The 12996-nt window shown below is 35.8% G+C and overlaps 1 protein-coding gene across 1 annotated transcript in view; it reads right to left on the bottom strand.

Annotated features, from left to right (window-relative positions):
- The window catches only part of SYCP2 (synaptonemal complex protein 2), a 60192-nt gene that overhangs the window by 31363 nt on the left and 15833 nt on the right, over positions 1-12996 (bottom strand). Inside the window, exons 13-23 of the mRNA XM_077832460.1 lie at positions 10917-10977; positions 9721-9869; positions 8144-8218; positions 6692-6847; positions 4967-5066; positions 3466-3641; positions 1770-1865; positions 1582-1660; positions 1407-1464; positions 1012-1148; positions 518-894 (exon numbers count right to left, since the gene is read on the bottom strand). Of these exons, the coding sequence (XP_077688586.1) occupies positions 518-894; positions 1012-1148; positions 1407-1464; positions 1582-1660; positions 1770-1865; positions 3466-3641; positions 4967-5066; positions 6692-6847; positions 8144-8218; positions 9721-9869; positions 10917-10977 (1464 nt within the window). The remainder of the gene's footprint in view (positions 1-517; positions 895-1011; positions 1149-1406; positions 1465-1581; positions 1661-1769; positions 1866-3465; positions 3642-4966; positions 5067-6691; positions 6848-8143; positions 8219-9720; positions 9870-10916; positions 10978-12996) is intronic.

The following is a 12996-nucleotide window of genomic DNA, read 5'->3' as shown; positions in this document are numbered from 1 at the left end:
GAACAATGTAAGGAAGCCTTCACAGAAATTTCCCCACAAAATTACCACAGCTTTCGATGCAAGTGGCAACAATCTGGATATTTTTATCAGTAAACCAGCTCCATTTAATGGACAGTTTAAAATCCTGTCTCTGACCCAATATTTAAATACGGTTGGGCTTGCATTGGGATATTTCATCAGGGATCTTGATTTAAATTGTAACAATCACAAGTGCCACCAGAACAAAGGACTGGTTCATATTTTTAAACAAAAGGAACCCCCTGAAATTAAAATAGATAAATATTTTAAATTTTCAGCACAAAACATATATAAAAATGAGTTACATTTGAAAATATGGTGGACCCCTTATTCTTCTGCATTAGTGTAAACTAAATGATGAACAAATTTAGAAATAAGCAGAATTAAAAATATGCTATTGAGGCTATATTGAAATATTGAAAATATGGTGGAAAGAACACTGAAACTACACCATTCCCTTTATTGCTAAGTCAGAGAAACCAAGACGAAAATCCATCACCTTCTCAGATTTTTTATGATTTGTAGTCCCTTTTCTAAAAGAAACATCAACTTCCTCCATAGAATTTCTGGTCAACACTAATTTTGTTGAAGATCCCAGATATTTCTCAGTCATTTTACTTGGATAAACTGATTTAAAAGATGTTTCAGGTGTGCTGGGAACTTCTTTTGCCTCTGTACTTAGTATTTTCTGTTCTAAATGCTTAGAACTGTTTAGCGTTTGTCCTCTGTGTCTTACACAGTTTTCTTCTGGTTTTTTGGTTTCATTTTGTTGCTTCTTTGATATTTTTTTACTCTGAGCTTGTTGTTTTGGAGAAGTACTCTCAAATATTGAATAGAAAGCTTTTTGTTTGGCAGCTCTTTCACTGAGAACAGGAACTAATGCAAACAAGAAAATAAAATCTTTTTAAGATAAAAATTTATTAAAAAGTTTGAACATAAAAAATATAATTTGCCATTCACAAATACTTATTAGTAACAGGGCATAAACTTAACCTTTTTGGAATGTATGTCCTGATGATGTACTTCTCTTCTGCTTGTCACACTTCGTTATAAGCTTCTCAGGTACAGAGCATGCCTGTTTTTTCCAGATTTTATTTTTATCAGCAGAACTTTCCAAAAGACCAGGCAATCTACAAAAATAATCCTATTTTATTTACACTAAATTGCAGAAATTTGGTCATTATTGCTAAATGTAACAGGTTTACAAATAAAAACACTGCTGGTTAATTAAAATTAATATCATGGAAATGCAGGGCTGAAAGAGATCTCTGGAGATCATTATCAAAATCTCAGAAGCACTGTCTTTGGCAATACTTGCACATATAGCTTTCAAAAGGTTTTTTTAAGATAAAACGAACAGTTATTTAGGGTGGTTTTCTAATACTTACAAAGGTTTGTCATTTCTGCCTACTGGCTGAGAATCAGGAACAATATCTAATAGTTCATCTAAATGAAACATATTAAATTTGATATTAAACATTAAATTTTCTCAGTTTCTTTTGTAAAAATATGAAAACAGAATGATTTTAAAAGAGTATTGTCAAAATTTGCAAAAGTGCTCACGTAGTGTTTCTTTTTGGCTGGTCTCACTGTCTGCCTCATTTTGTATCATTTCCAAAACTTTTTCAGCTGACATATGCTGCTGAAAAATTACAAAAAATATATTGGAGTGGAGATATACATTGTTACATACAAAAATACATTTAGAATAGAAGTTTTTTTTAATGTTAGAAAATAATGGCTCCCAAAACCTTTTCAGATAGTTTTGCCTCATTTCTGATTCTTGTTTTGCTGGTATTCTGCTGAGTCTCGCAAAATACATTGTCCAGTACAGAGCCATCTCTACCCTAAAAAGCAAAAGTCAGTAATGTTAAGTAAGGAAGTAATTTTACTATTAAAGAATAAATTTTGGAAAACGATTTTTGTGATTCTTACAAAATGTTTTTCAGACAGTGTGGTTCTACCCTGAAAAATTGTTTTGGAATCCCAAAATATCATTTTTACATATTCATTGTGTCTCAGTAATTTCTAATGACATCTGTTCAAATTGAAGTAAAAAGATGTTTTTCCACCTCCAAACCCTACAAACTCAACATGGTTCTGACAGTCAAACAGATCTTTTCATCTCACACCAGTAAGAGAGATTCTTCCTCAGCTACACCAGTGCAAAACCAGTGTCTTCAGGTTAAATACTCAAGTGACATCTGTGCAACCCCATTAACCTTTAGTCTGAGGGTCTGATCTGAAGCACAATGAAGTAAACAGGAGTACTTCCATTGACTTCAACGGGCTTTGGGTCAGGCCATCGGTTTGCAGAAATGTCAGTAATACCATAATTTGGACACAATGGCATTTCACAGATGTAGATGATGGTATTGTTTGTTCCTTAACATATTTCATAATGACAATGGAATTTTAATAAAGTTGAGCAGTTCAAGAGATGGTTTTCCAGAGAATTAGGTGCACAATTAAATTACATGCACAAAATATGCTCATTCAAACTCAGGGATTGTGTATAGAAACAAGCCTAATCCATTTGATCATGCAACTATCTGATTTCCCCAAACATCTGTAGTAATTGTGTTCACAAAGTAGAAACACAATCGGACAATTAAACTGTCTAAAAATTTGGCACTAAAAATCTTTGGTTGTTGTGTTTTGATAGCACTGCAGAGGTAGAGGCTGGTTATAAATAGGCCACACCTTTATCTTCTCCATTTCTTTAGATTCGCATTGTCCTTGAAACTGCAGTAAAAATGTGATCACTTCCAAAAAAGTCTGTTTTGCAATTTAAAAATTAATGCATGTAAATGTTTTCTGTATTAAATGTCAGTAACGTAGAACTATCCTATTAGTCAAAAAAAGCTCATTAACCCTTGAACACTATAGCATATAGGGACTATTATGCTGAGTGAACTGGAGATTCCAATGGATAAAAAATTGACAGATTGTGTATGAGGATGGGAAAAGAATAAGCAAGTTTGCCAGAGGGTGAGAGTAGGTATGGTCAGCCTTGAGGGATAAAATGCAGATCTTAGAATAATTTTACAGATGGAAGGTGGGTGTGGTATTCCCTCACGCATCTTGTCTCTCTAATATCCAGGGACCAATACAGATATAATTGCAAATATAATTTTATGGGTATCCTTGTTTGCCAGTCGGAGTCCTGTTCAGTTTTATCCAGCTGAAAGCTTGAATCTGAAATAAGGCAGGATTTAGAAAAAAAAAAAAGGATTTAGAGGGGAAAAAAATAGAGATCTGTAAGACCACTTTTGTATCAGCACAAAACCTGATGAGATCAGTAAGTATTATGAAGAAAATAAAAGATGAAAATGGATTATTCTTTTCTAAAAAGTGAAGTATTGATTACAAACACAATGAGATCACAAACACAAGCTTGCTAAAGTATGAATTAGGAAGAACAGATAGTATAAATATGTTAATTACTTTTTCTGCAGCAACATTACGCCTTTTAAGAGAGTCAGCTATAGAAGATATATGTGGTCCAGTATGCTCTAGATCTAAATTCTTTGTTCCACTCTCAGTTATTCTGTTAATGTTATTTTTTTCAGAAGAGCTCATCATTTGCAAAGGCAGTTTAAAGCGGGCCTTGCGGGGAGTTGCTGAAAACAAACCAAAGACTTTTTAATTTTACTTTTTCCCAATGGCATCACAACATTTAAAGGCTGTTTCTCATCACTACATTCATTTAATAAAGTTTTAAACAATTTTAACCTATTCTGATATCACACAAGTGAAAATCAAAAATTATGCCAGTGAAATTACGGAAGCTACACTACTGGATAAGAAGATAGGGATTCTGTGTACTGAAAGAGGCATGAGTCCTGTGAAAAAGAGTATGTGATCATGAAATTAAAGTCTTTATCATAATGCATATGCACAGAGAAGTCAACTAAAGGTAGCATAGGCAACCTTAATTCTGGCATTTCCTAACTTTAGAATGCTTGGCTTTGCAACTTTATTATGCTTTTAACTTAGCTTTGTATGTTATACATAGTATGAGGATACTGTGCATTTGAGGGGATTTTGTGAGAAAGCTACATCAATGAATGTTCCTCAATCACCCTCTCCTCTCATTTCTCCTGTCACCCTCTCCTGTCACATTTGAGCTCTTACTGGCCTTTCTCCTAAGCAGCTTCTATGTAAAGGGAAAGGAGCAAGTGATGGGAGCCTGCTGAAGTGGGTTTGCCAGTGAGAAGATGATGGTGGTGAGCCAGGAGTGACTGGGGAAAGGTTCTCCTGCACTTCCTCCTCTATCAGCGATTCTCTTCTGAAGAGAATGTAAGCAGTTCTAGACCTGGTTTCCTCTGCCCAGACCTGCAGTTCTCCCGCACCTCCTCAGTCAGCAAGATAGTCAGATTGTTCTTGAAGAGACAAACAAAAAGTGTGAGGGAAAAGGTGCTACTGAATGACTCTCACAAAGCTGGTCATGTGCCTTGTCAAGAAGACAAGAGTAAAGTTTGGTTGATTGGTGTACAAATGGGGAAGAACAGAAGTTTCACTGTGATTGCTGTAGATATTGTAAACACTGTGATTCCTGAGAATGCTGCCCGATATTATTTATGAAATGCCACTTATTTATATTTGAGTTTCCTGAAAATGATACTTAATATGCCAATGAAGGTGGAAGAGTTCCTTACAATTTTCACTTCAGAATCTCTTCAGGGCTTTGAGTAGTATGGCATAGAAATTTAAGGACTATGCATTTGCTGGGGAGATCCCATGAGTAACATTTTAGCCTTGTTTCCATCTCCACAAACATATCATAGTTCATGCCTGATTGTGGTAACATAATGCAAGTTTTTCTATAGGAAGTGTTAAATACCAGTACATAATGCCTCAGGTAAAGAAATTAGTTTAAATTACAAATAAAGTACAAAAACTATTTTAAACTTATTTTTAACATTAAACATAAATATCAACTTACACGTATTGACAAATACCAATGGGCTCCTCAGAGGCAATCCACCGGTACCTGGGACAATCACTGATGCTTCAGACACTTTCCTTTTAATCGGTGTAGTAAACTTGAAATACATAAAAAAGGCAAACAATACATTTTAATACCACAGCTTAGGACATCATGGTTTTTTTTTTAATATTTCTTGAAGTCAGTCAATATTTTAACTACCAGTGACTCAATTTTTGCACCCTGTGCTGATGGCAATGTGTAAAGTTTTACTTCTCAAATATTAAGAGAATAATGTGACATAAAATAATGAGTTTTAATTAGCATGTAATTTGTAACTGAGAACAGCAGTTGGGATTTTCTGAAGTAATTCAGCAAGAGCCAAATCCTCTTCTCAATACATAACACAAGCACATCCACAAGTAACTGGATGACTACAAGGAGTTCCACTGGTGTCAGAATCCATCAAGTAGGCTGTGATGCAGCAGTAGAGCCACTCAGTTGCTATATTTGTAACTTTAAGGCTGCAGAACCACTGTGTGGAATAATGACTAGTGAACCCATGTACTCACAAATACACTGATTCTGTTCCTCCCATGGCCTAGCTTACAGTATCCCCTATGCACAGGAAGATACACACAGAGTTGTGCTCTGAGTACACAAGGGATGCAGAGCCTCTTTACAGACTTCTCACATCCTCACCTAGAGCTGCATTCTGTGTGTGGGTGTATGCGTGCACAAGTGTATGTGTGTGAGAGAGAGAGACCTGACTCTAGTGAGAAATGTTAATACTGAGGGTTTTTAACAGACCAGCAAGGGGTTAAAATATACTTAGACCTCATCTACCACGGGAGACCCAAATATACAAAAAAAATTAAGAAAGCATTCTAAAGATCCTTCTCAGAGTTGCAGGGGGCCTATTTAAAAATAACATTTTATATTTTATTAATTTTTAAACCAAAAAGCTAAAAATTCAGAAAGAGAGTTAACCTTCAGTTATATAGCCCAGTGATAATTAGTATTAAGTTAAGTGCCCATGTTGGCATGAGAACAAATGAATATAAACTGGCATCAACAAGTTTAGGCTTGAAATTAGATGAAGGTTTCTAACTGTCAGAGGAGTGAAGTTGTGGAACAGCCTTCAAAGGCTGTGAGGGCAAAAAACCTAAGTGGTTTTGAAACTTAGATTGATAAGTTTTTAAGTCACATGGCCATTTTGCAACTGCTAGTAGCAAATATCCCCAACAGCTGGAGATTGGACACTAGATGGGGAGGGTTCTGAGTTACTACAGTAAATTCCTTCCCAGGTGTCCAGCTGGTGGGTCTTGCCAACATGCTCAGGGTCTAACTGACTGTCTTATTTACGGTTGGGAAGGAATTTTTCCCCAGGTCAGATTGACAGAGACTGTGGGGTTTGGGTTTTTTTGCTTTCCTCTACAGCATGGGTCACTTGCTGGTTTAAAGTTGAGTAAATGGTGGATTCTCTTTAAGTTGAATCCTTTAAATCATGATTTGAGGTTTTCAGTAACTCACCCAGAGGTTATGAGTCTATTACAGGAGTGGGTGGGTGAGGTTCTCTGACCTGCAAAGTGCAGGAGGTCAGACTAGATGATCATGACTGTTTTGTCTAACCTTGAAGTCTATGAACTGCAGTGTAACTACAATATATTAATCATGACTCTATAACCGAGAATTTAATTTAATTTTTATTTATGCTATTTCTGTTTTGATAAACATACTTACCTTAGATTGAATATTTTTGCAGTTCTCTTGGTTAGTTTTTTTATTCTGATTCCTTTGTTGTACAGGAAGTTTTTGTTTTACAGACTTATTGGATTTCCCTTCCATTCCTGATTTTTCTTTCAAGCAAGGTGACAATTGACTTTCCGGTACAAGAACCTACTCAGTATTTTGGGAAAAATGACATCACATGTCATTTTAATATATTATTTTAAAATAAATAAAAAGCGCACAATTCCACAAAACCTTACTTAAATAGTAGCCCTGTTAACGTCTGTTAAACTTTTCACATGCAGTATGACTAGACAAGTGGGAGAGTTTGCAAGAACAGGCCCTAAATAATACTGCTGGGTTCATCAGTGCTTACAATCTTTTGTATGTAACTCTGGTCCACCACTGCAGCTTCTCTCATGACTGTCTTCCTGCTTGCAAGGTGAGTAGGGGTTTATGTGGAACATGGCACGAAAAGGTGAGGGGAAAAATACAGAATGAATTGTAGGAAGGAAATAGGGCACTAAAAACTCTACTCAGATTGGTTTGCTTTCAAAGTTCCTGACTTAGAATGTTTTAATGATTTCCTCTGTAGCTCCCCGCCCCGCCCCACATTCACTACATCTGTGTATTTTGGCCTTGTCTATTCTAAATGTTCCTCCTAAAATTTCCCAGTGACGTAGGTCCACTCATAGTAGCAGCAGCTACTACAAATAATGCACTGGGATCTGCGAGTGGTACCCACCGTATTTGAATAGACCTGCTATAAAAGTGTTAGACAACCTAGTTGTTAAAATGCCAGCTGCTTCTTGGAGCCCCGTCTATAGCATAACTCCCATCATTGCTGCCACTGGAGGGAAATTTAAGGAGTGTGGAAGACTAGTGGCTCCAATTCTGGAAAACACTTAAACATCTGCTTAAGTGCATTCCTATTCAGGAAAACGTCTAAGTGCTATCCTGAATATGGTTATGTATAAAGTTTCCTGAATCATATTAATTGTTATCATAGCTACTCAGTGAGTTTTCTTTGCATAGATTTTGTCTAAATAGTTTTATGATTTGTATGTTGCTGGAGCTTTTTGAAAAAATAAATACAAGATTTCTATTTAAGAAAACAAAATAAAAAAAGTTTGTTATGTTAGTTATTTATCTATCTTCCAACCATTTACTATCTGCCTTAAAAGCCCATCTGTTCTTATCATGATTTATAACAACCAAACTGGCTCATAAGCAAGAGAATTGCTGGCTATTGGAGAACATCAACATAAGAGAAATACCATGTTAAATGTCTTTAGGTTTGACCATGATGATTACAACCAATAGAGAAATCCATCTAACAAAATGCATCATTTATGACAGCCTGTCTCCTCTCTCAACTGTGTAAAGCCCCTGAAAAGACACATGATTTGGGGCTGAAAATCCCCATGATTAAAATAATTTTCCAATCAGAACTATGTAACGTACCTGTGATCCACTTTCATCAAAAATTATATGAACTGATGTTTTGGCAACTGATGTGGCTTGCTTCTTGGTAAATCCCTACAAAACACAAATAATTAATGTAAAATATACATTTGTTCTATCTTCTAATCTTTCTCGTCTTTTTCTATATGAATCACAAATAAAACATTAAGTTCATAGGGTTATATAGTCCTCAACTCAGGTTACTCCCACATAGGGGAAAATATTTCAACTTTGCACCAGATGAGTTTATCATGAATTCTTCCATAAGATGGAGTTTAGGGAAGAGCAGTTTGCTAATCCACACAAGTAACAGGGAGTTAAGTTCTTCAAACCAGCAAATCTTAGGATATCCAGAGGCACATGGTCGTCTATGTGAAGTCCCACAATGGCTCTGGGTCACAGAAACTTCTGGCTTCCTGGGAGCAAATTCTCCTGCCGTAGTGCAGTCAGTGATTCCTCTGGAAGCCACTGGTACTAGAATTCCCCTTATGGGATGTTCCACATCATGGAGGCGGGTGAGGTTTATTAATGTCCTACTAAAGAATGCACTATTATGTTCCCAGAAAGCCCGCTACTTTATAGGAGAGGTGATGTAGGCAACATCTGTCGTACCATTCTTTCTCTTTCCCAACTCAAGGAACCCAAATCCTACAGAGAGACTTTTGCAAGGTTGAGAGGGAGCCACCAAAGCAGCAGTGTTTCCTACCGAGGCTCCCCCCACTAGGATTTGACTGCTTTCTTTCCCTCCATCTGCAGAGAAGGATGGGACAATATGGTCCATGATTTGTATGGCAAGGTTGTTGGTCTACATTCACTTGTAAGAAATGTGGTACACTGAAATACATGACAATGAAAAGAATGAGAATGAAATTCAGAAGGAATCTCTGGAATCTTTAGAAAGGCCTTTTCTTATCTAAGAAAGAATAAAATAAAAATGGACAAAAAATTTTCACCACAGGAATTCCAAATTCTTGTTTGTATTTAAATAGTCTGTACAGTCTATGAAGCCGATTAGGCAAGTTAGACAGGAGACGGCCCTGTTACATACTGACTTAAACTAATTCTTTGGTTTAACATTAATTCATGCCCAGATTAATAGAATGGAAAAAGGTCCCTCCCTGTTCAAAAACCACACACATTTATTTACCAAGTTGCTAGTTTGCATGCACAATTACTGGGGTTGTGCTCATAACAGTGGTAAATGCATGGCAAATACACAGTTAAATGTCCATGTGCATGCATTCGCTGCCTTTGCGTGCATCCAATAATTGCACATACATTTTTTCAGACACACAATACTATAAATCTTCGTCCCAACCTCTATCATGTCCAATTAAACACCAATTATAAATAGCCCACTAAACTCAATTGCAGTATATTTTAAAAGCTGTTAACCCTTAACAGAAAAGCTTATAATAGAAATGCTGGAGCATCTATTGTGAAAACGTTAGTAAGCATCTCAATACATAACAATATCAATAAAGAAACCATCTTAAAATAACAGATCCACAGTGAAATCATTTTTTTTTTTCAGTTGGACAGAAAATGCTGAAAAAGGAAGAAAATTTAAGTCTTACCTTACATTTATTTGCACCGTAAACTTTTCGGACCACTTCCATGATTTTCAAGACAGGATCAAAATATAGGAACATTTGCTCCCCTTCTTGATTACCCACAGTTACTGGATTTTTTAGAATTATTGTTAGTAACTTCTTTGACTCTTTTTCTGCACAAAGATGAAGCATTCATTAGTCTTCAAACACTTCTTGTTTAGCACTTGAAAGAACATGAAACTCAGTTGAATTCTAGAGTTATCAATTTGCCTACCTGCTGCTCTCTAATCAAAACTAAATTGGATTATATTTAAACGAAACAATTCAAAGTTCAACTGTATGAAAAATAGTTATTTTTCTAAAAAATAAAGTACTTTAAAAGATATTTACTGTGTTTTCAGGCTAATTAATAAGTACTGTAGAACGTATGGTTTAATTCTTTACATTTTTTATAATTTTCTGGAAAACGGGCCAGATTCTTCACTGCCTTGCAGTTTGTGTAGTTAGTAACACCTGGGTAAAATGACAAGTGGGTGTAAAATACTGACAGTGTTGTACATGAGTACAGATTTCCAATCTGATAGCGTTTTGCACCCGTTTTGTAAAGGTTTAAGTGACTACAAGGCACTGAAGAAATCAAGCCCAATAATATTTATATTCCCTGTCACAACAATTATAATAGCAGAACAAGTTAATTTTATTCTCCCAATAAAATTCTTGCAATACCATTATATTTTCCAAAATTTTGCAATAATTTCATAAATCAGGATTCGAAGAGTTTTATAATTTATAATGCATCACTCTTTCATGCTGTGGGCTTTTCCTTAATATATGTTTATAAATAATTTTATAACATTTTAAAATAAGTTAAAACTGTATATTTAATGTGCATGTCCAAATATAATTAATTATGCAAATCAGGTAGATGCAAAGAAATCATAATTAGCCACTTGTGAACAGTCACCCAAAATATGTATGCAGCTGTGGTAACTGCACAAGGAAATTAAGCATGCATTTTGCAGAGCAACTGCGCAACTAACAACAAATCCATATAAATGCATAGGTTTGAAGTTCTTGAAAGCAATGAGAATTCTGCTAATTTAAGAACTGAGTAAGGACTTTAGGATTTCATCCAAAGTAACTCAGAATATCAAATTAATTTATAGTTAGGTAGACAGAATAATTTAGGAGTAAAAGAATACATTTATGTGTGTCAGTACCTTCAAGACTGTACATTTCTACCTCTTCTTCAGGTATGCTGACTGTTTCCCATTGTTGATCCTCAAACAAAAGACAAGATGTTTTGAAAATAAAAACTCATATTAAATGATAAATCAATTAAATGTAAATATGCATTATTACAATTATTCTTTAACAATAATATCCTGAACCATCAAGACATTTGTGACATAAAAATTTTTATAGATATTTCAAATCCATCAATTCAGAACAAACTGGAATGGATGTAAAGAATGTATTCTGAATGAAGGAGCTGAAATGCAGAAACTAAAATTCTATAAAAGGAAAGGTATTTCTCACATCTGAACTCTCAGACTCACCAGTACAAAAACTTATGATATCTGGCAACAGCGTGAGATAGTATGGGGCAAAGGACAATAAAAGAATAAGTTCAAGAGAGTTCAAAGTCTCAACAGTAACACATCTAGTGGCTGCTGAAACAGAATAGCTAACCTCTAACAGAGAATAAATGAACAAACGGAATTCTAAAAAGTACTCTTAGGATGGGCTCTCCCTTTTCTGTCCAGGAAGCAATCATAGCCCTACTTGTGGAAAATAGCTTCTCTCTTCAGCATGGTATGCCTCTGAAATACAATACTCAGTCCTCGTAGCAATGAAGGATTCCCACATTTTCCAAAAATTCTAATACAAATATATGTGACCTGCCAACATTTTACAAACTCTTGCAATAAAATGGAAACATCTGTCTAATATGAAAAGAATGCCATACAGTGTAGAAAGCACTCTCCTCCATCTGTGCATAAGAGCAAAGAAGTATGCTAAGTGAATCAAAATGCATGCAGTATTCCTTAAAGATCACTCATCTGTCAATATTAATCTCAGCCTATGCCTCATCAATAAAGCTAAAGTGCCCACCCCCGGGGTCCTACTTGGAGTACTGCAGATGTGCAGAAGAAGTGAATGACAAAATTCGTGAAGCGCATGGAAACTAAGGATTTGAGCGCAATCCTATTACTCTGGAAATTAGGGGCAATCCTATGAGGAACAACATCTTTATCTTGCAAATGAAGAACAGATCGCTTGTCCAATGACATATACCTTAATACTTCAGCTGTATCTTTCCCAGACAGATGATCACTTTAAATAGGCAAATAAATAAAACTAGTATTTCAAGGAAGGTCTGAACAAAACACTTTTCTGGACACATTCACCATCATATGACAAACTGCATGAACCCTATGTGGAATTGTCAGAAAAAAGAGGCATGTTACAAAGACAGTGGGTATGTTTACACTGCAATGAAAAACCTGCAGCTGGCCTATGACAGCTGACTCAGGCTCCCGGGACTTCGGCAGTATAGACTTCCAGGCTCAGGCAAGAGCAGAGGCTCCAGCACCTTGTGAGGTGTGAGGTTCCCAGAGCTTGGGTGCCAGCCCAGGCCCGGGATCTATTCACCTAGAGAAAATCTTGAACTTCCTAAATTCAGAAGCCCCATAATATAAAAAATGACTTCTGATGAAAACACTAACTAAAGCAGCAATTTGAGTTTTCCATCATATAAAGGGCTTCTTGTATACCTAAAGCAATAGGTGAGAGGATTAAAGCTATCAATGAAAGAATATGGTTGCTAATTTATTATCTCCAGGATATGCTGACTTTCATTTGAATGTTAGGAACCCTGTGGATCAGCACTTGAAGAGCAGAAGTGCCCACTCTGACTCCTTTGGTGTGAGTGACATTTCCAAAGATGAAATTAGAACATTTGATGCAGACCCACTCAGCAATGAACAGCTGCAAATTAGATTCAGAAGGGAAATTCTTAGTTTTAACAGCCTGTAATTTTTACTATGCTGAAGTTGTACACATCTGATGTGAAAAAACATGTAAGGGATTTAGCAAATGGAAGAATCCCAACTGAAGTTGAACTGATGTGTTATGGCTGATCGATCAGTAATGCCACTGCCTATCTGAAGGAGGACACATAAAACAGATTGTCAAACAACTTAGGCATAGAACTACACAGGAAATTGTGTGTATAAACATATTACAAAATGTGGGACACAATTTCCAAGTATGTAAAAACCTCATGGAATAATGCTG

This window comes from Eretmochelys imbricata, chromosome 13 (assembly GCF_965152235.1).
Source record: "Eretmochelys imbricata isolate rEreImb1 chromosome 13, rEreImb1.hap1, whole genome shotgun sequence".
Lineage (NCBI taxonomy): Eukaryota > Metazoa > Chordata > Testudines > Cheloniidae > Eretmochelys > Eretmochelys imbricata.
This window is presented reverse-complemented; position numbering and strand designations above follow the sequence as displayed.